Source organism: Galeopterus variegatus, unplaced genomic scaffold (genome assembly GCF_000696425.1).
Source record: "Galeopterus variegatus unplaced genomic scaffold, G_variegatus-3.0.2 Scaffold1767, whole genome shotgun sequence".
NCBI lineage: Eukaryota > Metazoa > Chordata > Mammalia > Dermoptera > Cynocephalidae > Galeopterus > Galeopterus variegatus.
The window spans coordinates 124140-148562 of record NW_007727878.1 but is presented as its reverse complement, the minus strand read 5'-3'; the positions used below and the strand labels follow the sequence as shown (position 1 = coordinate 148562).

Genomic DNA, 24423 nt, shown 5'->3' with positions numbered 1-24423 from the left:
TGAGGTAAGTGTAGTATTTTTTCCCATTTCACAGAGGAAGAACAGAGGCACAGTGGTTAAGTAAGGAGTAAGTGGCAGAGCTGGGATTCGAGCCTTGGCAGTCTCTTGTGCTTGCTATCAACTCAGTGTCCGTGTCCCTCTCCAGATTTGTGTGTTGAAGCCCTAGCCTCCAGTGTGGTGGTCTTGAGGGTGAGGCCTGAGTTAGATGCAGTCATGGGGATGGGGCCCTCATAATGGGTCTAGTACCCTTGCAGGAAGGGACACCAGAGAGCTCCCTTGCATCTGTCTCTGTGCATGCACAGAAATCAGGTGAGCACGTGGAGAGATGGGGGCGTCTGCAAGCAGGACGGGGACCTCACAGAACCCCACCGTGCTGGTTCCCTGACCTCAGACTTCAGCCTCTGGAGCTGTGAGCAGCCTGTGTCTGTTGTGCAAGCCACCTGATCTGCAATGTTCTGTTACAGCAGCCTAAGAAGACTGGGACAGTGCTCTTAGACTGTGTCACCCAGCCCCTCACAGATGCTTCCACAGCCCCTCAGCCTTTCAGCAAACGTGTGCCCGAGGCTTCCTTTGGTCCTTTCCCAGAGGTGCCTCCACCAAGCTCTTGCTGGGAGCCCGTGGCTTCCACCCCCCGAGGTAGGACTGTGCTGAGCACCTCCGTCCTCAGCCTCAGGATGTGGGGGGGGCCGGCACCTCAGCTACCAGTGACTGCGTGACACGAAAGCAGCACCTTCCTGCTCCAGAGCAAGAGGGCAGCTTGGGCTGTGCCTCCCCCAGTCCCTGCATCCCAGGCCCTTCCAGATGCAGAGGCAGCTGGTCACAATCGTGGGGGACACTCAGCTCCCTCTCAGGACTTGCTGCTCAACAGTGATGAGGTGATCTGGTCATCTGCCCCATCTGTGTTGCTATCTGTCCTAAATATGATGCTTTTATGTGGAACCTAATATTCCAAATTACCAGGGTCTTTGTGATGATCAGGCAGCTGTTTTCTGTCCTTGGGAAGGTGACAATTTCGCTGCATTGGCACAGGGGCTCTCCAGCTTTCTGCATAACCACACAAGTGCTGCAGTCTAGAAACAGTGGTCGCTAAAATTGCTATAAACACACAATATAAACGATATGCCCCAGACACACAGGCCCCAGCACAGTTCCTGGAAGCTGCCAGAGGAGAGTCTGAGCTGGTGCTGAGGCTCAGCACCTGGGTGTCCCTGAAGCCCTCCCGTGGCTCCTGCTGGACAGCTGCCCTGCCACGTAGAAGACAGACCATGCACGTGTCCTCACGGAATGCTGCCCTTTTTATGCTGTCCCTGAAAGCAAAAGAGAGTACGGATTGCTTGCTTTTAAACTACACAGCACAAGTTTAAACCTGTCTCATTCTCTGCTTGGAAAGAAGAGCCACACATCCCCAGAGCAGTAATATGCCATTTCCCTGCCTGCGTTTTCCCGCAGCATGCCCTCTGCGGAGTAGTGAAGCATCGCCCAGCCCTCACTTCCAAACAGCAGCCTCAGGAAGTTACTAGAAAGCCTAGTGCAGCACTCATTCTGGGTGATGTAATGCAGCTATTTGGTTTTAGACCAACCATTGGTGTCTAAAATTGGGTATTAAAGAGAAAAATGGAAAATTAACATGAACACTACCTATAAAAGCGAAAAAAGTCAATAATTTGAGGGATTGAAGGGCCTCAACTTTTTCTCTAATAAGCAGGTGAATTACAGCAACAATACTATACCTCTTTACTCCCTATTTGGGGAAATTGGGAAATGTCTTCTCACTGGCCCGGGGAACAAAAACACATCTCATTCTGCATGCCTTAGAGGGGGAGGAGTCCTTGTTTGCTTTGCAGTTTTCTTTCTGGAGCTTTTAACTTTGTCTGAGCTGTCCTGCCTGTCGGTGGAGAAGGGCCTCTTCTCAGGTAGCTTCTGTTTTGTTTTGAATAGCATGGGATGGGGACAGTGTTTGTCAGAGTGGTTCCGCATCGTGCACAATATCGTTACCCCCATGAACCACTAGAGCAACTAAAATAGAAAAGACGGGCAGTGCCAGATGCTGGTGAGGACATGGAGCAACTGGAACGCTCAGACAGTTACTTTGCTCAAGCAGCCACTATGGAGCCTCTATGGACGTTTCTTATAAAATTAATCACGCACTTCCCATATGACAGAGCAGCCCCAGCCCCCGGGTGGGCAGACCGACCTCTCTTGAGCATGCTACTCTGGCCACAGGAGCTTGCGGGAAATTGTGGGCTTAATTTTTCTTATGCAAAGTGGAAACTGGGAGGATTAAATGGATTGCTTTATGAGAAGTCCCGGCACATGGCGATGCACAAAGAAATCTTAATTTCCTCCTCCTCACAGGACATCTTTTCAAATTCGCCCCACACTGGGGAACACAAACTGACCTTACCTGGCTTTTCTATTCCAGCCTCTTTTTCTGAACCTTTTCTAGTCTGTCTGTCTGTTCATGGGTGGCTGGTCCTGGGGCACTGTGGATGTGTGTGTGATTAGTAACATGGCTAATGCTAATGAATTCACTAATCCCTGATCCCCAGGGTTGTGGGTGTCCCTGGTTAACACTCCTGGTCTAAGGGCGGCGCCACACAGCTTACTGCTCTGTAGTCAGACAAGCCTCCGATCCTGTGTGCAGCCCTCACCAGCCTGTGCCCTGACGTGTCCAGTAATTGCACCCACCTTAGCCTCCCTTACTGCAGTGGGTCCCTAGGCGTTGGCACCTAAGTGGTTAGTAGATCACTAGCTAAAGACCTGTTAACTGAAGGGTGCACTCTTCTCAATGGGACAGCTAGCACATCAAAACGATGTTTTTATTTATTTATTATTATTATTTTTTTGTCCTTTTTGAGACCGGCCGCACCGCGCTCAGCCAGTGAGTGGTGTGAGCGCACCGGTCATCCCTATATAGGATCCGAACCCGCGGCAGGAGCACTGCTGCACTCCCAGCGCTGCACTCTCCCGAGTGCGCCATGGGCTCGGCCCAAAACGATGTTTTTAAAACCCCACTCAGTGGTGGTCTTTGGTGGTGGGGGGTGGGATGTAATTAAGTACTATTTGTCACCTAGCCCAGTTCAATAAACTTTTCTGTTGCTGTGATGCTACTAAAACAAGAACAGTTTAACCAAATTTAAGTAAGTAAAGCTGTGGCCTTAGAAGGATTTTAGGACTTTAGATCTCAGTCAATCTGTGAAAATCAAGATAGTAGAAACCTTTCTGAGACGCACCTTTAAAATTAGTTAAAATAGTTATGTATGTGCTATATTCACAGCTCCTAGTTTTAAAAGCCAACAATATTACAAACTTTCAAATCCCCATTTAACCTGTATTAATTTGGGAGGGCTTCATATTTTCTGTAGGGGAGTTCAAATTTCATTTTCATTTTTTTCCCTCAGCAACTAAAGTTCTTACCGAGTTGCATAATCTACTTTACATAGTACATTATTGTTGAAAAAGGACTGTGTTCTTTGATAACTAGACTAGCGTAGGAATTCCCACAAGTACAGCTTGAACTAGCCCGCCTTCCACGGCCCAAGCACACCCTGAGCATTCGCAGCAGGAGCAAAACTCCGAGACCCGGTCACCAGGGAGGCAAGACGGCAGGTGGAAGGAGCCAGTGCAGACCCTTCCTGTGCTTTTCTTGGCTGGGAGGGGAGTCGAGTTCTGCCACCATGTGAGTGATGCCCGTCTTCTGTAGAAGAGCCAGGACATGCAGATGGACAGAGAGCTCTGAGAACACATATCACCATCCTGCCACCCACGTACTCGTCTCCGTATGCTGCCGTTCTGTGTGTTTTTCCTGAATGTACAGCATGTACACACATGAAGGGAAGGTACTCCAAGGTCCATCGAGGCCTGGGACACCCACTCCATGATTCTGAAGTCCCAGAATGTTTTTTAAAAGGTGAGGAAATACCAACACAAGACTACAAAATTTTGGTACCTAGGATGTGTATTAACTTATGTGTAATGCTTAATGCTCACACAAAGACATGATAACTCATGGGTGTACTGCGTCTGGAGAAAACACCCCAAGTTTAATTTTGAAACTTGGGTCCGTTGTGATCCCTTTTCCACAATGCTCGTGACAGGTTCCCTGTGAGATGTTAGAATCCATATTTTACATTAGTGTCATCATATGACATCTCTCTTTCAACCAGTATAATTCTATATCACTTTCGTTGCTGCACAGAAGTCCATTGTATGTAGTGCCACAATATATTTAGCAGGTCCTCTGCTTGGTTTATCTCTGATCCCTTTGACAGTATAGCACTCTCGTGAATATTCTTGTGCTGCTTCTGTACACATTTTCTTACTTCCTTAGGGTGAATTCTGAGAGATGTGATTGATGAAGCAAAATGGGCTTATATTTTTTAGGTTTAAATTTTTTCTTTTGAAAGCTAGTGCTCTTCTTTTTAGAAAAGGAAAGCAAGTCTTCCCAAGCCAGGGTTGGAGTTGGTCTCTTTTACCCCAAACATCAGTGCTTCTCTGTTTCATTGTCATGAAATGCCAAGTGCCACCAGCAGGGCTCTGTGATGGGGTTCAGAGCAAGAGTGCTGTGCCTAGGCATGAGCATGGCCAGATGGGCAGGCGGGGTGCAGGGGGTTGGGGGTGATGAGGATACTGTGGGGACCGACCCTGAGAGGGAAGCCTGCAGGGCCACGGCACATGTGGCTGGAGCAGAAGATGCAAATCAAGATCTGAGCTGATGCTTGGATGCCAGGCTGGGCCGGCATGAAGCACACCCTCAATGTACAGCGTAAAGGGAACTGCTTCGGGGCTCGCCCAACTCTCAGCCCCTCTGAGTCCCTGCAGGGGTCTCCCTCCCTCTGTGAGCCTCACACCACGATATAGTGAGTTCTGGGAAGACATGTCTTTTGCAGTAGGATCCAGTGCTTGAGGACTCCAGAAAAGAAAATCCAATGAACAAGAAGGACCCGCTTGCCAACTGCCAACCAGGTCCTTGCTCCCTGGCTTCACTCACTCGAAACCAAACTAAGGAGTCTGTGCTCCTCAGCCCCCATTTCTGTTCCCAGCGAACTCCTCCCCTGCTGCTCTCGCCCCAGCTGCTTCAGCTCCTCACCCGACATCAGCTTGACCCTGCAACTCTGCTCCTTCCGACACCCCAGACTGGGCGCACCAGGAGCAAGTAGGTCTCCTGGAGAGCTGCACTCGTCACTGAGCTTCCTGTCACTGCCCTTCCTCTTGGAACCGCTCTCCCTCTGCCCCCTCTATGTTCAAATCCCGTCTGTCTTTCCAGGCACACCCACATTCTGTCTTCTTTAAGGAATCTTCCCAGAAATCCCACAGGACATTTTCGTGACACATCCTATATTCCGCTGTGGGATGTAGATCATGCCACAGGGTTTTAAGTCCTCGAAGGCAAGGACTACCACCTGCAGTGTCCTTCCTCCTCTTCTGAGTGGGAGAGTCGCAAGGCCTTGCCCGAGCAGCACAATGTGGATGCTGGCAGAGTGGCGTGGGAGCCAGGAGGAGACGTGCCGCTGGGCGAGGGAAGGCAGCCTGGCAGAACCGGGCTGCCTCACAGAGTCTGGCGGTGCCAGCATGCCTCTTTGGGAAGGGTTGGGACAGCTTATGATCAGAAGAGGGCTTGCAACCCTATAAAAGTGAGAGTGGAGCCAGCCCCTCGCCCCCGACCTTCTCCCCAGGTGTATGTTTTACCTTTCATTGAATTTAATGCTGTCTGTTCTTTTTGTGCTGAGGGATGTTTACGTTGATTAAATTACATCTCACTGTTTTTGGAAGAAAAGGAATTAATACACATGTCACTTCTGTTTCTTGCAGGCGACTATGGTCCTGAGCTCTGCACATTTCTGGTTGGGATTATTTCTGGTTCCTACTGCATGTTTGATTGAAGACGTCGCATGGAGAGCGTAAGTTGAAAGTGATGTGGTGACCCTGAGTCCTGCTCATCTGTCCTTGCAGTTGTCATTCACAGGAGCCCTGCCACAGGATGTTAACTGCTACAGGTATCCTGAAGAAACAGGTCTCCAGCCACCTACGAGTGACAGGCTTTCTTTTCTTAATTTAAACTTGTGCTTCCTCTTGATATGAAAACATAGACAAAAAAGGAGTCTTGAGACAGACTGTGTGAAGTTCAGCAGGGACAGTGCCTTCTACATGGTTATAAGGAAGAGTTTCTAAGTACAGACCCATTCCAGCAAATTTAGCATGTATGACTCAAAATTTTTGTATCTTTATATCCTAAACTCAGTGCTTAGCAATCACAGATAGAGCCTGGCTTTAAATCCCATGCTTAAACAAAAATTGTGTATATGTAAATCTTTTCAAATTACAAGAATCATGTAGTGTTCATTTTTCCAAACAATTCACACTAGGAATCCTTCCAATAAAATTCTTCTAGGGAGTTAGTTTATGGGCCTTTAGAAAATCAATCACAAAGATGAAATGGTAATGTAGGTTAAATAAGAAATCATTCAAACTTAATTTTTGCTTATGTATTTTAAAATACATTGCTTTCAAAATATCCTGTGTACAATGTAAAAGAAACAACTAACTTCCAAGATAATATAAATTTTAATTTCATCCATGAGCAAATGAGAGGTTGCTCCAAATGAGATAATATGATTTTCCTTTTGGGTAGGCCCAGTTTCTCCTACAAATAGTTTCCAACTTCTCTGAAAATTGAGAAATCTAGCTTGGCCTTACTTTGGGCAAAGCATAATTATCTGGAGGCTCTGAGGTAAAGAATTGAAACTTTAATCCAAACCTTCCAGGAAAAGGCATCAGATTTCATTTTTATCTCTCTTCCTCCCACGCTCAATGAGAATTATTCTCTCCTGACAGTTTAGGATGTGTTTTGAAAGTCTTCATTTCGGTGTTATCTTGACAATGGATGATACTTTTGGCGGGGGGGACCGAGGAGAGTCTTATAGCACGTATTTTGGGTTCTTTCCTCCTGCTTACTAAATTTTTCAACTGTTAGTAAAAAAGTAAATAATTCTAATTTCTTAAATGCTTTGATTTACCACTACTTCCATTTTATTTGCTAAAACTGTGTTCTGTAAATAGTAGAATCAGAATCCTTAAAAATGAACAGAAGATAGCCAGGAGAGAGAGATTCTTAACCTAATAGTGCACTGTAAGAAAATATTAGTTCTATTATTTGCTCTTTAGCCAATAGGCCCAGTTGTGGCCCAATATAATTCTCTTGCTGAATTTGTTCAAAGTTGCAAAGATAAACTAGTTTTAGGTAAATAAAGCACAGTCTTGGCTACATCCGATAGCTTTTTCAATGTATAGTGATTGAGAAGTAGTAACATGATTATAAATGAGTCTCAGGCTCTTTTAACTCAGCTATCTTAAATTAATGTCATGAAAAAAGATTTTATTGAGACTATATTTGCAAGAGACTTTAGCGGAGGTATTTTTCTTGCATTTCAAAGAGAGTGTTTGCAGATTACAAAACCTCTGTGCTTCCTTATCTGTTTTCTGGATCTTTTCCAGTGTGTTCCAAGTAAAAGTTCCCTGTCACCATGAAGCAAATTATCTATTCCCTCAAATAGGACTTGTTTTTGCTTTCCCCTGGCACTGTAAAATTAACACCGTTTACATTTTAACAAGGATAAATCAAATGACATTGCTCCACCATATGGAAAGAGTAAAAGTCACTTCCTTTCCAAGGAGCTTGCAGCGGGTCAGAGCGGAGACCAAGCTCTGCAGAGGAGGTGCTGGTGGGGGCGAGCAGGGAAGGCTGGCCATGTGTGTCGTCCTGCTGAAGCAGTTGCAGGCTGCTGCCTGCTGCCTGCCACCACGAGCCCAGACACAGCTTTCCCCAGGAGCTGACCGCATCTCAGCTCTGCACTGAGCCAGAAAGGCCCCTGCTGAATTCCAAGGAGGATGGTGTATATTGTGTGTCACCTGGCATATTGCCCAAAGTGTGTGTTCAGTTTGTAATATCTACTTAATGTCTAAACTGCAGACACCTCTCCCCACAAAAACAAGTATTTGGTGAGTTTATTTGGGCATTTTCCCTCTGATTGTGCACCCATATTATATTTCATCTTATATTCCAAGCCTGAAATATTTGTTGTCAGGCAAGTAAATTTGGAGGTTTCTCCCAAGAAAAGAAAGCATATTGTGAATTAACTGTTTACCTCTGATAAGGCCACAATGCTTAACTGTGATTTCTCTTTCTGAACTGCAGCTTTAGAAAGCATGTTGTTTTTTTCTTCCTGCACACTGAACAAAAATATTAATCCTGATTGTCTACAACTACCCATCATTTGGTTTAAGTCATCAAATATTTATTGAGGCATGATATGATGTGATACACCTTGAACTTCCGAGAAGTGTTTTAAATTAGTGAATAGGAATTAAGGAGCCTCCGCGGAACTTGCAGTGTGACATCAGCACGTGGTGGTGTCAGGGACCTTCCAAGTAGTGCTGCAGCTCTTCAGTCTTGCCCTGGGCCAAGCCTAAGGATTTCTTGTTTCGTTCTGAACTTGTTTTGAAAGGGCTTTTAAATTCCTGCGCAAGGCCTTTTCAAATAAAGTTTCTGTAAGCACTTAAGAAAGTGAGTTCTCTGTCTTTCTGCTTTCCTCCCCTTTCTTTGTCTGGTCTGTTGCTTCCATTTCAGGACCTAGACTGTTGAGAGTAAGAAAAGAGAAACAGAATGAGGTAATTCAGTCACTTTTTTCACGAAGTCTGTCAACTTTCAGGGTGAAGATCCATTGTTAGACTATCTCAAGTCAGATTTGGAATGCCATCAAATGCCTACACTCTTATCCTGTTAACCAATATTTTCATGAGGCCCCAAACCAACCTATTTTTTTATTGAAGTAATTGATTGATTATATGTGATACCTGGCTAATGAGTATTTTTATTAGAAGCATGAAGTTTAAATTTCCCAGAACTGTTTTAATATCCTATAGCTACGCTCTTCCAAAATGCTTACCTCTGACAGCACGCTTAGGTAAGCTGCCATGTACCAGTTCTAGGAGAAATTTGCTAGTATTGCTTTGTAGAAATAATACAAAGCTCAAGGCCACTGAACACAGAGGAACCAGTTTCCTTTTGTCTGCCTATCTCCTGTCCTCCACCAGTCATCACATGATACGTTCCCCAGTTCCAGAATGACTTCATGTCCTCACCGTAGTCCCAGACAGGCGGTTAAATGGAAACAAAGGGTAATAAGCAATTTCTATATACAAATGAGCTTTCTTTTTTTTTTTTGAACTTTCTAACTAAACTGATTTCTTTTGAAGCACATTGTATTTACATTTTCATCCACATTTAGAATTTAACATTTTATTTTACCTTGCTATCCTTGCATGCAGAAGAAAGAGTCCAGGAAAAAAGTTTTAGAAACAAAAAGATGAAAAGTTTAAGATCCTAAACCAATCTGTTTCTTTTGAAAGTCCCTAAGAACCTGGAGATATGCTTCGGCACATCTGAAAGCTCCCATATGACCCTCACATTCATCTGTCAGTAGCCAGATACCCTCGCTCTGTCCCTTCTGTGGTCTCTTGATATGGGGTTCAATGAAGCAAGCTTTGGGCCACTGGGGATAAGCTGCCCACAGACAGCAGGGCTTAGTCTGTCAAAGCTGTGACCCAGAACATGCCAAACCCCAGCTCATGGTGAGACCTAAATTATATGTCAGTGGCTAATGCATAAAGACTGACTTTATAACCTCGAAGTACTAAGTCTTTGTCCACTCACATGTAGACTTTGACAGGGGAGATTGTATAATCACTTTTCTAATTCAGGCCTTATCAGGTGAAGGTGCTTGAGAAAATGGTTTTAAATTGCTAGGATCCCTTCCACTCAAGTGCTACATGCAGAAAGAGTAGCCTAATCATCCCGTGTTCTCAGTAGCGACTGCGTTTCTGGGCCAGCTCACAGGAGCTCGCCTAAGGGAAATACTGTGAAACTGCTGAGAAACTCTTGGATGCAGTTTCATCCACCGAGAACTCATCCGATGCCTGGGAGCATCAAGACGCTCAGACCATTGCCCTCTGAGGCCATTCTGAGAATGAGTGAAAACTGGCAGCTTCACTATGGTGGGTCTTGGCCTGAGCTATAGATTTGCAGCGCCCTGCAGTTCCAAGCTTCCTTCTTAGTGACTCCCTTCTCTCCCAGCCCAGAAGATAGCAGTGGGGCTGTTCTAGGCCCTGTGCAGGGGGAAGGGGTGGGGGCAGAGGGAGGAGGAAGGGAGGATGCGGGTGGAGGGGGGACTTCGTGAAGCAGTGAGAGAGCCTGCTCATCCTTCAGGACTGGCCGGACCTTTCTCCTGGGACCGTATTTGCATCCTCCAAGCAGGGTGGGCATGCCACTCCGTGGGCTTATTACCAAGCTAGCCCCGTAACCCCATGAGATAAGAGGTAAAGTTTGGGGCCAGGCATATTCAATAGTACTGAACAGTATACATTTTAACATCCTTTCAACTGTTTCCTTTCCAGCAAAATGCTGGGTGTTTTCTTATTTACTGTTTAAATTAAAATATCACAGTCTGTGCTTTGAACTTTTATCCACATAAATACTGTGCAGTATTTTATCCACATAAATATAAACGTAGTAAGTGTCTCAGGATGCTGTTTGATGTAGTTAAGGTATTGTGTGTTAAAACCTGTGTGGTTTTCCCTTGTTTACTTTGTGGGGAGGGTGACAGGCACAGACACAGTGTCCTAGTGCTAATACTCAATTGTAGATTAAGTTGGAGTGTTAGGAGACGACTGGGCTTTATCTTAGACTTTATTCCCTTGAAGGTGGAGGGTGGTGGGTATATGTGACTTCGCTGCAGCAGCCCTCGTCTTCGGAATGTTCCCATGACACTGTTTTCATTACGGTGTGGATGTGCTCAGTCTTTGCTCTTATTCTCTCAGTGAGTCCTGGTACCTAGCAGGGTCCTGACATGTATTTATGTTGAAATGAAACCACTGCAAACCGTTTCATAATGAGGAAACCTGCTGCGTGTTGCTAATTTATAAGCCTATTCTTTTCAGTTTTTCTGTTCCCACATCTAACCTATATCTTGTTACCTTTTCTTCACCTATCTTGTTTCCAACCAGTAGCTCAACTTTAGCTTTGTTTAGTCTCAATTTTAGGAAGACCCTAAGGTCAGCCTATTTGAACATTTGAGGTATTCCTCTTAGTTTAGGCAGAAAAAGCGTGCATATAACTCTTCCTCCCAGGCTGAGGTTCCAACTGTAGTAGAAAAGCCAGCTTGCTTTTGTTATTTCCTAAGTCATCTTATGCCACCGAGGCCTGTATATGTGGACCCAAACGGTAAGTCATTGCCAGAGAAAGATGGGAAAGCTGTGCTCGGATGATTGTGTTGACTCCAAATTCCAGTTCAAGGATCTTGCATCCAGAACATGAACTCTAGCATCATAAACCCCGTCCCTGCAATGGCAGTGGCTCTTTTCCCACTAAAAAGGGAGAGAGGAAATGGCCAACCCCTGGGCTCTCTGATTGTAGGAGGGGCAAGTTCCAAGGAACCCACCTATGTTCACTAGGGTGAGGGTTGAAAGCACCTCTGGGTTTCCAGATTCTGCAGTGAAAATACTGCAGCCCCTGGATCTTCATGAACTCCATGTGGTCTTTGGTCTGCATGGCGGGCCTCCTCAGCCTGATCTGCAGACTTTCAGTCCTGGGGGCGGGGGGGGTCCTGACATTTGTGGTCCAGGTCTGTTCTGTAGCACTCAGGTGCTCCCGAGATATGGAGATGGAGCCTATGTCATGCGAGTTCATATGCCATGTTCTTTTTGTCTTTTCTTCATGATCCAGGGCCAAGCACACCTGCAAAAAGACGTTGCTGGAGGAGGTGCAGGAGCTGGAGACCAAGTCCAGAGTGATGGGAAAAGCAATGCTGCGGGATAGTAATGGAAAGAGGTGGGGCAGCGCCACACAGACGTGTGAAGAACACGAGTTCTCCCGACACTTTTCCCTACTTTTCCTTCCCGAATTTCTCATTCTCATCTCTGTTTTTGATGGGAGCACAGTGTGCTCAGTTTTAAGCATTTTGGGTATTCTCCAAGAACATTGTCATAGTGAGCTTTAATTTGCATTCTTTCAGTGGCCACCTAAAATCTGACTGCAGTTTCCATCAGGTCTGGAGGTGGGCAAAGCAACCCACATGCAGAAAGTTGACGTCGTAGCAATATTATCTTAAGGAAGAATCCAGGTTTAGTAGTATTATCAAACAGGATTTAAAAGCCAGGCCTGTGGATTTCAGGCCCAATTATTGTACCCAAGGATGAGTATCTACTGTGAAGGTTTGCATGCTGAATAATGCACGCTGTTAGTTCATGTAAGTCTTGTTACGGTCCAGTGTACCTGATGGCAGATGTTTTTAATGAGTTACTGTTTTCTGCTGGGGTTGAGAAAGATGCACAAAGCACAAGACTGCTGCTCACGCACCTGATTCCTCACAGAGCTTCAGCGCGTGCTTCCTGTACCTAACTGTTGGGCACGGGGGTAGTGTATGTTTCATCACATGTGGCCGAGTGCGTTTGGTTAAAATCTGTGTACTACCAAGGAAATTTCCTGAGCCTGAGAAGTTTGTGTGTAATAGAAAGTTATTGCTATAGTAGGGATATGGAATGTCTAGAAAATTCTGAGCACAACCCTCCTATAAGGAAATACGTAGCTAACTGTTAATGAAACAAAGTTACCTAGAAATTGAACGCTTCTAGAGATTCTTACTTTGTGTTTTGTTTTATGTTGTGTTTCTTTATATCACCTTTTAAAGCAGTAGAGACAAAGCAATTTTTTAAAAGGGAATCGAAACATTGTGAAAGGTTTCAGGAATATAATTTCAATTAACTGTAGCAGTAATTTCACATAACTATAGGAAAGGGATTTTGGAGTATGTATGCAATGTTGTAGTTTTCGTGTTTATATAGATTTAGTTTTCAGTAGGTGAGTTCACTAAGTATTCATTAAGCAGCCACGCTAGTCATTGTAAAAAATTATCAGTGAACAGGACAAAAATCACTGTCTTCAATAAGCTTAAAATTGTGAATATGTCGGGACAGGGAGCTGGGTTTGCAGCACATCTGTTACACGTGGCTGAGGTGTGCGCAGGGTTGTTCTGTCAGATAATTTAGGCACAGGGCTCAGCACCCTCTAGATTTTCAAGGACCTACCACATTCTTTGAGACTTGAAAAAACATATTCATAGGCTTCAAAAACTGGGTGAGGGAGACCCCTGCAAATTGAAATTAATAAATGTTTAAAACTCTACTAAATGAATATCAATCTTAATAACTGTTAAGCTTAATAAGCACAATAAGTTTTATCCTATTTGAAAACAACTTACAGGCTGTCCTGTATCTCAAGACTTCTCAAGTATACCCAGTGATTGCTGAGCGAGCATAAGTAATTTCTAGGTAAAATGAGAATTTCAAAGCCAAATTCTAAAACTCCTTTCAAACATTTTACGAGAAAGCATTATGTATAATGTGGTATGAGAATGCACTTTAACATGTTTGCTCTGGTGTGGGGTAGGGTCTCCTTCTGGCCTGGGACGTTCTTATAACAAGCCTGGACCAAGGGGTCAGTAACAGCCATTCAGAAGAGGCGATGACCCAGGAGGCCATTTGGCCCGAGCAATCACGAAGGCTTTGAATTGGAGATAGGATGGACAACAGGTCTTTGAGGATGAGAAGGACTGGACCAGACAGGAATGATAAGAGTGTATTTCGGGGCAAAGGCATGAGTCAGATTGTGTGCAGGGAGAAAACCCCACTCAGTTTGGAGGCTTATGTGCAATTTGCAGAGATCTGGCTTAGCCACCTAGCTTTGTGACCTTGGGCAAGATATTCCACATAATGACATCATCTCCGTCTTCATCGGTCATAGAAGAAGGCTAATGCTTTTGGAGGGTTAGGGTTTATGAAATAATATGTACAACACAGCATATCGCCTGGCCCATCATGGGAATGCAAAATGTTAGCTGCTGGTCTTCAGTTTGGCTGGAGAGTCGTAGTATTGAAAGGAGTTGTCAGCCTTGAAAGAGCATGAGAGCATCTTTGCTTATTGTTGACAAAAAGAACATAATTTTAAAAATTCAGGGCCGGCCCGGTGGCGCACTGGATAGTGCGCCGCTTGGGAAGCGTGGCGGCGCTCCCGCCCGAGGGTTCGGATCCCACATACAGACCGGTTCCCGCTCACTGGCTGAGCGAGGCGCGGGAGCAACACCGAGGGTTGCAATCCCGTTGCCGGTCCCCGGTCCGGTACGGGGGCAACACTGAGGGTTGCGATCCGTTGCCGGACACGGAAAAAGACAAAAGACAACCGCTTGGGAAGCACGGCGGCGCTCCCGCCCGAGGGTTCGGATCCCACATACAGACCGGTTCCCGCTCACTGGCTGAGCGAGGCGCGGGAGCAACACCGAGGGTTGCAATCCCGTTGCCGGTCCCCGGTCCGGTACGGGGGCAACACTGAGGGTTGCGATCCGTTGCCGGACACGGAAAAAGACAAAAGACAAAAAAATAAAAAATAAAAAATAAAAATTCACTTATCCTATTTAAAATTCACTTATAAATGTTCAGGCGGATATCAGAAATAATTTGAGTTTAAATGTGGTTTCCTAACCTCTGCATTTAAAAATCTGTTTTCTGGTCCCGTTGTAAGTTTCGGGACTTTGTAGTTGATGGGATCACGTGGGTGCTGGGGCGGGGTGGGGGATGCACACCTCCGCTTGCTTACACTGTTTTCCTTTTCTTCTAGTCCCCCTGTCTTGCTTCACTTTGGAATTTCTAGCCAGCAGTTAGTTTGGGGACTGCACACTGCTGTCCTCAGCGCTCCCCCAATTTGTTTTTCTCCCTCCTAATTGCTCCCAGATTTTCTGGGTGGTCCATCTGCAAAGTAGATAATGTGGCGTGCTGCTCCGCACGCAGTTCTGTCCTCAGCCTCCTGAGAGCTGCCTCAGTTGTCTTTTATCACCTGTGTTTGCTTCCCTCGCACCTGCTTGGGTTCCCTGCACCTCTGCTGTGGGGAAGGGAGCGGGTAAAGACTTCAGCTCACTTCTTCAGTCACTCGTCCCTTGGGGAGAGGACACATGTCTTATCACTTAAGAACAGAGCTCACAGAGACTCACAGACGGAGAGGAATTTATTATCACCTAGGAGCCGCTCTTCCCTACAGCCCACTTCCCGTCCTGCCTCTGTGCCAGCCAAGCCTCCACACTCCAGTGTCCTCAGCATCCCTAACTGCAGGGGGACTGCCCGGCTCCCTTCTGACAGCGTTCCTTAGGGCCCCTTAGAGGACATTCTGCCAAGTCATAAAACCCAGGTCCAAGTTACAGGCAAATATTCTAGCAGTTTTTCTTAGGAATGTACTCATAGGAAATAGAACAAAATCTTTATGCATCAATCTTAAAATACCCTCTTGTGCCAAATTTACAATAACAATTTTGAAATGGTAGCTAGGGATTCTAAGTTTCCCTCTGTGCCTTTTACTCGTTCAGTAAATTCAGTAATGCTTTACCTAACATTTTACTGAACTTGTCTAAGCCCCGAACTTTTACACTATTTTGATAAATGTTAAATTTTTATTAAAATGCTTCTGCACTTTCTCATTAGTGAGTCTTGTCTTCCAAAATCAACCTGTCGAATTTATGCAAAAATAAGCCTGTTTTCATGACTTAAATAAGAAAAGCCGATTGTGAGAAACAGTGCGATCAGAGAATCGGATGTCCAGAAGGGACAGTGAAGTAAGAGAAGGCTTCAGGTGATGAGGAAAAATGTTCATCTTGATCTTGCTTGTCCTTCTTGAAGGAGTACTTTTCTTGATGTTTGCACACCTTGTAGACACCAGGCACTTGTTCATATCGGGACTGGTCAGAATACCTTTCCCCGGACTACTCTCTGCAATGGTCTTTGCCGCAGGGAAGCAGGAGCCGGTGAGTGGAACAGCCCACCGCGTGACAACGAGCAGCTAGATGGAAGAGCTCCTTTTTCCAGTGGGTTAGTTATTTTGGCCCCCCTTTATTCCTAAAGTGTAATTCATACAATTTTTTTTTTCTGGTGGAAGAAAATCTACCTTTTTTTGGTCTTTTTCGTGACCGGTAAGGGGACTGCAATCCTTGGCTTGGTGTCGCCCGCACCGTGCTCAGCCAGTGAGCGCACCGGCCATCCCTATATAGGATCCGAACCCGTGGCTGGAGCGCTGCTGCGCTCCCAGTGCTGCACTCTCCCGAGTGCGCCACGGGGCCGGCCCAAAATCTACCTTTATAATATCAACGAATGTCTAAAATGTCATGTAAGATGACAAACTTTTTTTCCCTTAATTTTTTTTCTTCCCTCGTGTAAGGTAGGTAGGGGATGTTGTGTAATATTTTGTGTATTATGGCAAGCAAGAAATAAAGGTGACTATATTTGGTGAAAACATCTAGTTTTCAAGTTATGCTTAGTCTGAATAAACAAGAAGATGCTTGTTCTCTTCTAGCTCCTCTTTCTGTCTGTTCGTCACAGTTGATGGGAGAGGGGTGGGCTGTGCCCGGACAAGTTTCTCCAGTTTCAGGGTCAAGCAGCACGGTTGCTGCCCCTGCTCTCACCAGGAAGGCAGTGGATTCTCTTTCATTGAAGTGCTTTTCCTCAGGTATAGCTTTCTCTGCTCCTTTGGTTAAAAGGGAGCCGTGTGACTGGTCTTGAACCTTCTGGTGAGCGATTGCCTGTCTCCCTTTGGTTTCGTGTTCTCCATGAACACTGATGCGTGGCTCTGTGACCCCCAGGCTGAGGCTGGCGCACACGGGTAGTCTAGACAGCCGCTGGCCACTTGGGAGTTCAGGAGGGAAACCTGATTCACTCCTCGGCCTTGTGCTCTCCAGGCCTCCGTTTCATCCAGGACACCTCTAAGAGCAGGGCCCTGGCCCAAGCGCAGGCAGTGATGTGGGGATCCCGCTGAAAAACAAGGGACACAGCCTGAAGCACGTCAGCAGCGCTTTCACACAAACCAGAGATTTTCCTCCACTTCAGGCAGCACTCTCCTAGGGCTCTTTTAAAAGCAATTATATATTAAAAACAACTCCCCAGTACATTTTGAGCGAGTACTCATCTCAAAGATACCCATTATGCTCTGATCTTTAAACAGAAATCCTTCGATTTTTAAAATAATGTTTAAAAAGCTGTTTGGTATTGTCACACATCTAAGTCAAAATTGGTACAACTGCTGAGTCGGACGTGAGCATAAGCAAGGCTTCACTGCACGTTACTCCTTTAATATCAACTTTACATCATTTCAGGAAAAACAGGTTTTCTCCAAGTGCTGGCCACTGACATTGCACGTCTCTGTGTCCTTGTTCCCCTCCCACCTACCCACACCTTTCACCTAAAATGTCTATCAGTTTTTTTATTAGCCAAAAGGATAGGAAATTATGGCATCATTTCAGCAAACCTCCCCAGGCCAGGTGGCAAATGTCTGCTTCCAACACCTGCATAGGATTTAGTTCACTTGCAACCATGTTTTTCCATGGCTGCATCATGGAGCAGAGGCTCGAACACAGACAGGGGAGACAGACGGACCTGAGGAGCACCAGGCCCGCCACTCACTTAGCTGTGTGACCTTGGCTGGGTTATTAACATCTCTGAACTTCAGTTTGTTCATCATCATAAATTTGCTTTGAGGTTTAAATGAAATAATACATGTTAAATCTACAGCATTTGTTGACAATAAGCGTTGACACCTATCTCATCCCCTAACTTAAAGCTGAACCACAATGCGATTTCACTGGCCATTTGTAACACCTGTGGGGTTTCCCTAGCGCACTTGGAGACATACAGCAAGCTCTCCGGTACACGCCCTCGTCTGGGGTAAAGGCAGAAACCAAGCTGAACCTCGGTGCATCATAGTGGCGTGGGCAGCAGGGCCAGTTTTGGACTGGGGATGGAGGGGTCTAGCGAGTCCCCAAGTCCGCCTTTGGATTACTTCAGGGAGCTCCTATTGGCAGAGAACAGGGTGTGCCCGGTCTGGGCCATGCCCTGCACCCCCGGCTCTCTCGCTGACCCGCGCTGGGTGTCCATCTGAGCTGTAGTCTGCAGGGCCCTCACCAGCGTCCCCTCCAAGCCAGCCACTCCTGCAGAGTCCTCTGCTCCTTCCCCACAAGTCACTCCCGTGCCGAGACTCCCTCTCGCCGTCGTTGCTCTTCCCTCTTTATCTTCGCGTTCCCTGGGTGCCAGGTCTCACTGTTGTACCCTGAATGGGCCACCTTTCCACCTACTCGGCCAGTGTCCTGTCTGCGAGGCCAGTCATTTCCTTCCTGCCCAGGCCCCCTCACAGGTGTCCCTGTCCCCCTTCACTTCACCTCCCGTGCAGCTGAAGACTCTGTTTCTGAAGCTCAGCCCTCTCCACGCCACCTTCTGCTCTCAGACCCTCCTGCTGAGCTAGGTGCAGACCAGGCCACACCGCCGTTTCCCTTCCTCCCTCTTCTCACTTGTACGAGTCGTGGCCTCCTGGCTCCCCAGCCCTCCCCAAGCTTTGCTCTTCTGTGGCAGATGTGGCCTTGGGTGTTCTCTATCAACTGCTTGTACACAGTGCTGTGTCCCGGGCACTGGGCCAAGCGCTGGCTATTCAAGGACAGTGGGATAGCCCTTGTCCTGGAGGACTGGCAGCCTGGGGGACAAACCCTGTCCCCCTCCACACACACACTCTGCCATCACTCGCTGGCTTCTGACTTTCCCCCACTGTGATAAGATCAGCCTGGGCTTCCCTAACACATTCATTTTTAAAGTTGTTATTTTTAATTATTCAAATATCCAAATACACACAATAGTAGAGATAGCACGATGAACTCTCGAGTACTCATTGCCCAGATGGAACATTCATCAAGATTTTGCCACAATTGCTTCATCTACCCCCTTTTTGCCCTGATTTTTTCTTCGCTGAAGCATATGAAACAAACCCTAGACATGACAACGGTTCACCCTTACCTACTTCAGATGTGTCTCTAAATATTACACTAAACATTATAACATCCATTACGACACATGTTATACTTGTTCATGTTATTAAATGTAAATATTGTAATTCCAGTGCCCATGATCACGGCTAATAACAGTAATTCCTTGCTATCAATCGAATACCCAGTCCATAAACAGACTTTCTGGATCACTTCAACCCTTCCCTTTTTGGGTTGGTTGGTTTGTGTTAGGATCTAGGCAAGGTCCTCTTATAATAACACTTAGTTTCTGTATTTCTCCAGCCTCTCCTAAACTAAAGAAGTTCTCCTTTCTTATTTTTTTTTCCTTTTTGTCTTTTTTCGTGACTGGTAATGGGATCGCAACCCTCGGTGTTGCGCCCGTACCGCGACCGGCAACGGGATCGCAACCCTCGGTGTTGCGCCCGTACCGCGACCGGCAACGGGATCGCAACCCTCGGTGTTGCGCCCGTACCGCGACCGGCAACGGGATCGCAACCCTCGGTGTTGCGCCCGTACCGCGACCGGCAACGGGATCGCAACCCTCGGTGTTGCGCCCGTACCGCGACCGGCAACGGGATCGCAACCCTCGGTGTTGCGCCCGTACCGCGACCGGCAACGGGATCGCAACCCTCGGTGTTGCGCCCGTACCGCGACCGGCAACGGGATCGCAACCCTCGGTGTTGCGCCCGTACCGCGACCGGCAACGGGATCGCAACCCTCGGTGTTGCGCCCGTACCGCGACCGGCAACGGGATCGCAACCCTCAGTGTCGCACCCGCACCCCGCTCAACCAGTGAGCGGACCAGTCTCTATATGGGATCCGAACCCTCGGCAGGAGCGCCGCTGCACTCCCAAGTGCCACACTCTACCGAGTGCGCCACTGGGCCGGCTCTCCTTATTTTTAATGCCGTGGATTTAACAGACCTTGTGCCCCATTTTTTAAATGTTTATTTTATTTTTTATTTTACTTTTATCATAACACACTGATCACCACATGCTGCAAATGGAAGTTTCCTCATGTGTGGAAGAGGGAACTAAGCCTCAGAAAGGTGAAATCACCTCTGCCCAGTGTCACCCAACTAAAGAGAGAGGCAGACCAGACTTTCCATGAAGCCAAGATATTGAGAGTTGCCCAAATGCTTCCACTTGCAATTGAATCTTTATTAGAGGGTCTGGGAGTGGGGCCAGATGCAAAGGGTCAAAGTCTGCTGGTTCTATAACACCACGTGCTGAACTCCAGGGAGGCTAGGAAGTGGTCGCTGCTCATTGTTGCCTGTTAGATCCCTCCATGTAGGAGGAACATGGAGCAGACAGAAAGGCCATACCCTCCCTCAAGGAATGCAGAAGCCAAAGGACTGACAAATTAGAGCAAATAAAGGTGAAGGAGTACATGAAAGCTGTTCACTGTTTTGATACGGTTCAGCCCAGTGAAGCCTTGTTGAAGATGATTTACCCAGAATCACCTTCCTGGAGCCCAGTACGGTCTATGACAGAAATTAACTAAATGCATTTTATCTAGTGGAGGGAAGACCATCGGGCAAGGCCTAAAGCAGGCAGACATCTAAGTTTAGGTAACAGGGCATCCAACTTAGAACAGTTGGAGAGTCAACACCACTCCCAGGCAAGACCAGGTAAATCTCTGGCCTGGCTGACAACTACTCAGACATGCGATAGGGAACAAAGGAGTCAGTGGTGCAGGAAATTGCAGAGAGGCCAGCGGCGGGATGACCCACTCAGGGACTCTGGGGATTGTTTGCATCCTGGGCACAGGAAGGAGAGGAGGAGGAAAAGCAAGGCTCAGGCAAGAAAAACACCCGTTACCATTTATTTAATGCCTCAGTTGCCGGTGTCAACTAAAGTAATCGATTCTCTGTTATGTCATGGATGTTAAATCCCAAGAGCCTTTCGTTGTTGTTATGGACTGATGTTTAATAATTTAAAATTTACTGAATGAATACTAATTGGCATTTATTATAAAGCAAAGAAAGGACTTCTTGTTCGCTGTTAAAACAGTGCCTCGGCTGGATTAGGAATCTGATCAGGAGCTCAGCTGCAGCCTCTGCCGTGAAGTGCGACATCTTTAGGAAACACCTGGAGAGGACAGGAGGAAAGAGGGGCTGTTCCTGGTGATGTGCGAGGGGGTTCCGAGTTGGTTAGCAGTGTGCTGGCAGTGCAGCCGGAGACTGTGTTTCCCGTTTGACTCAAGTACATTTACTTTGTGAGTTATGACTCAAGTTAGTTTCATGTCAACTTTCTCTATTTGCAACAGGACTTCTTTTCAAGAATCACTTTTACTGATGGATTTAATGTCAGTACCAAACTTAACCAGCACTGATGGCTCATTGCAGCCTTTTAAAGTAGTAATGAAATATTTTAATCCTTTTATTTTTTAAAAAAAGGTTTTATTTAACCCACTTGAGCAGCCAAAGAAACATTTGAAGGTAGATTTTATTTTTTTTCTTCCGTGATCGGTAACGGGATCGCAACCCTTGGTGTCGCACCCGTACCACGACCGGCAATGGGATCGCAACCCTTGGTGTCACGCCCGCACTGCGCTCAACCAGTGAGCGGACTGGTCTCTATATGGGATCCAAACCCTCAGCAGGAGCCGCCGCACTCCCAAGCGCCGCACTCTACCGAGTGTGCCACCGGGCCGGCCCTGAAGGTAGATTTTTTAAATGTATATTTTTTTAATTGTATAGGTCGTATAATTTGAAGAGTGATATTGCACATTCCAGGCAAGGATTAGTTCTTGAAGAGGTTCTTAGGAGATGGCGTTATCATGAGTCACTTGCTTTTCTCCTTGACGCCTCTGTCCTTCCTACCTCCAGCTGATGCATCTCTGTGAAACACAGCGGCTGACGAAAACAGATAACCAGCACACCCATTCTGAAACTTAGTGACAGTTTAGATATTATCTGGGAAAACCAGATTCTGCCGCTCATTTCTCAATGTGCTCTCCCTAAATCCCCTGGGAGGCTGAGGAAGGAAGTGTAGACTCTGGCATCCTGGGGTTCAGGGCGGGGAGGGTGTGGGGGAATGACTTCTGTAGTTCACAGAATCACAGAATTCTCAAGATATATTGAACTGTTGGAGGAAAAGAGAAATACAGAGTATGTTTGGCCAGGTGTCAGGCACGGTGTTTGTTGTAAAGCACGGTAGTCTCTGTATCTGGCACTTGGAAAGCCAGTTAAGGCCCAATTTGGTCGCAGGTGAATGTGACACCATTGACCTTGTTGGTGGGGAAGAACTTGGAGGATGTGTAAAAGTTATCACTAGGAGAGGGGCACTTTAGCAGGAATCACTGCATTAAGCAATAGATTTATTCGAGTCTTGAAGAGATTTCTCTATTAATAGAAACAGAAAAAAAAAACTTGGGTCTGAAAAGAAACCTAGGATGGTCTCATGCAAGTGCACCTAAGAGTAAATCCTTTTGTAGCTCAGGACACGGGAATGACAGCTTATCCTGGATCCTTGATCCTTAGCTGTTCAGTGAGTCCCAGTTAAGTCTTCCCTTTCTAACAGGCCAGTGATGACATGATTATTCAGTGTTCGCTCTCTTTCTCTGGCAATTCGGATTGGCTCACAGCACCTTGGGTGGTGGTAATCGGGAATTCACAGTCGCTAATGAGTAAACATGCTGGCTTCATAGCAAATAGAACCAGTGATTGGCCTAATACGGGGAGAGTTACTTATTAGCGCAACAGACATTTATTGAAAACTGAGGAAGTGCCAGGCAGGGTGTGGCCTAGAACAAGAGAGGTGTTGCCACTGTGTTGGAGCTGGCATGCCAGTGGGAGTGGTGACAATGAGAAGGAGGGGATAAGTGCTGACTGTCAGGAGGTAAGTGGGGCGAGCTCTGTGATGGGGACGAAGGGCTGGGCTTGAGTGGTCAGGGACGCCTCTCAAGATGACGCTGTAGGGAGGAAACACATGTTCTCACCTGTTACAAGGGTCATGGCTGACAACCTTATAACAAAAAACAGAGTAGTAAGAGAAAAGCATAACAAATTTATCCAAGTCTTGGGTGGCACGGGAGCCTTCAGAAATGAAGACCCAAAGACTCGGGGAAACAGCATATTTTTGTGCTTGGGTTCGATAAAGAATTCATAATCATGTAGAAATGTGATTGGACAAAAAAGGGGGCATGACCTGATAATGATAAACTGGGGGGAACCCAGCAAGACCTGTCTGCTCCAGTTCTTTTTGGCCTCTGTGTGTAGCATTCCATTGCCCCCAGTGTGGCGCATGACCCTCTGGAATGAGGGTCTTATGACCTAGTTTCAGGCAAGGTCAGTCACAGAATTCCTTTATGACTGTGCTTTCCATGGAAAGATGGGGGAGGCCATAGTGACCTTCTTGCTTCTAAGGCCCTCCCAATCTCCTTCACTTTGAAGTACGCTGGGGTAGCATTTTCTGAGCCCTGACAACACTTAAACTGAGTCCTAAATGAAACATGCATCCCAACTAAGGAAAGATAAAGGGAAGGAGTGTTACAGGCAGCAGAAAGAGTTGGTGGCCCTGGGGGGACACGCTTATTCTAACTGGCACCTAGAAAGTACAGACAAAGTCATCGAAGTGGCAGCAGGGGCTTTGTGAGCAGGGATAGGGGATCTGGATTTTAGCCACCAGGAAACATTACCATGGGAAGGGTTTAAGCAAGGAACACATATGACCCAATTTTCTAGAATCTGTGATGTCCATACCATTTTAAAGCCATAGGATCCTGTTTTTAAAATATTAAGTAAAATTCCAATACATAAAATAGAAAATATTTATTAGCATGAACTTATTGTGCATATTCAAATTAAGACATTTATTTGTTTGAAAGTCAATTAGTGGTAACAGTGAGGTGATTTTTCAAAATGACAAAAATTTGAAGTTAGTGTGATGGAGGATGGTTTGTCTTATGTCAACTCTGTATCCAGTTTACTTGTTTTCTTTTGGGTTGTGTTGAGAAAGGACCTGAGGTATAAAGATTAGTTGCTAATTTTAAGTGTTCTCACAGTTTGCCTGGTAACTTCAGACTCCTTCTCATTTTTGTTCTTGACTACATCTACCTGCTGCTTTAATTTCTTCATTTCGTCATAAATATACAAGTCATATAAAGAAGCAACCAACAATTTGTGTAAGCACTAAAATGCTCTGAAATAGCATCACGTGATAATCGATTGTTCTCGTTACACGACTGACTTATGCAAGCAAGAACATGCATCAAGTAATGCACTTTGAGCAGAATCGGCTAATTGCCAGTATTATTTTACATCAATGGACACATAAGAATGCTTTTTTGAAAAATATAATACATAATTGCAACTTTTCTAATCAGTCACCTATTTGTATAATCAAAAATGAGAACCTTTAATCTGAGATCCTTACAGAAGGAAGTTAACTTCAAAACATTTATGGTTTTCAATGTATTAAGATTTGATACATGTTGCATGAAACATTTATATGTTCTTATTTTAGTTAAATGTTTTAAAAAATATTCAATGTCTATAAAATGCAAT

The 24423-nt window shown here is 45.9% G+C and overlaps 1 protein-coding gene across 1 annotated transcript in view; it reads left to right on the top strand.

The window, feature by feature from the left end:
• The window catches only part of ATP8A2 (ATPase, aminophospholipid transporter, class I, type 8A, member 2), a 244691-nt gene that overhangs the window by 183708 nt on the left and 36560 nt on the right, over window positions 1–24423 (top strand). Inside the window, exons 10-11 of the mRNA XM_008578825.1 lie at window positions 5812–5900; window positions 11780–11884. Of these exons, the coding sequence (XP_008577047.1) occupies window positions 5812–5900; window positions 11780–11884 (194 nt within the window). The remainder of the gene's footprint in view (window positions 1–5811; window positions 5901–11779; window positions 11885–24423) is intronic.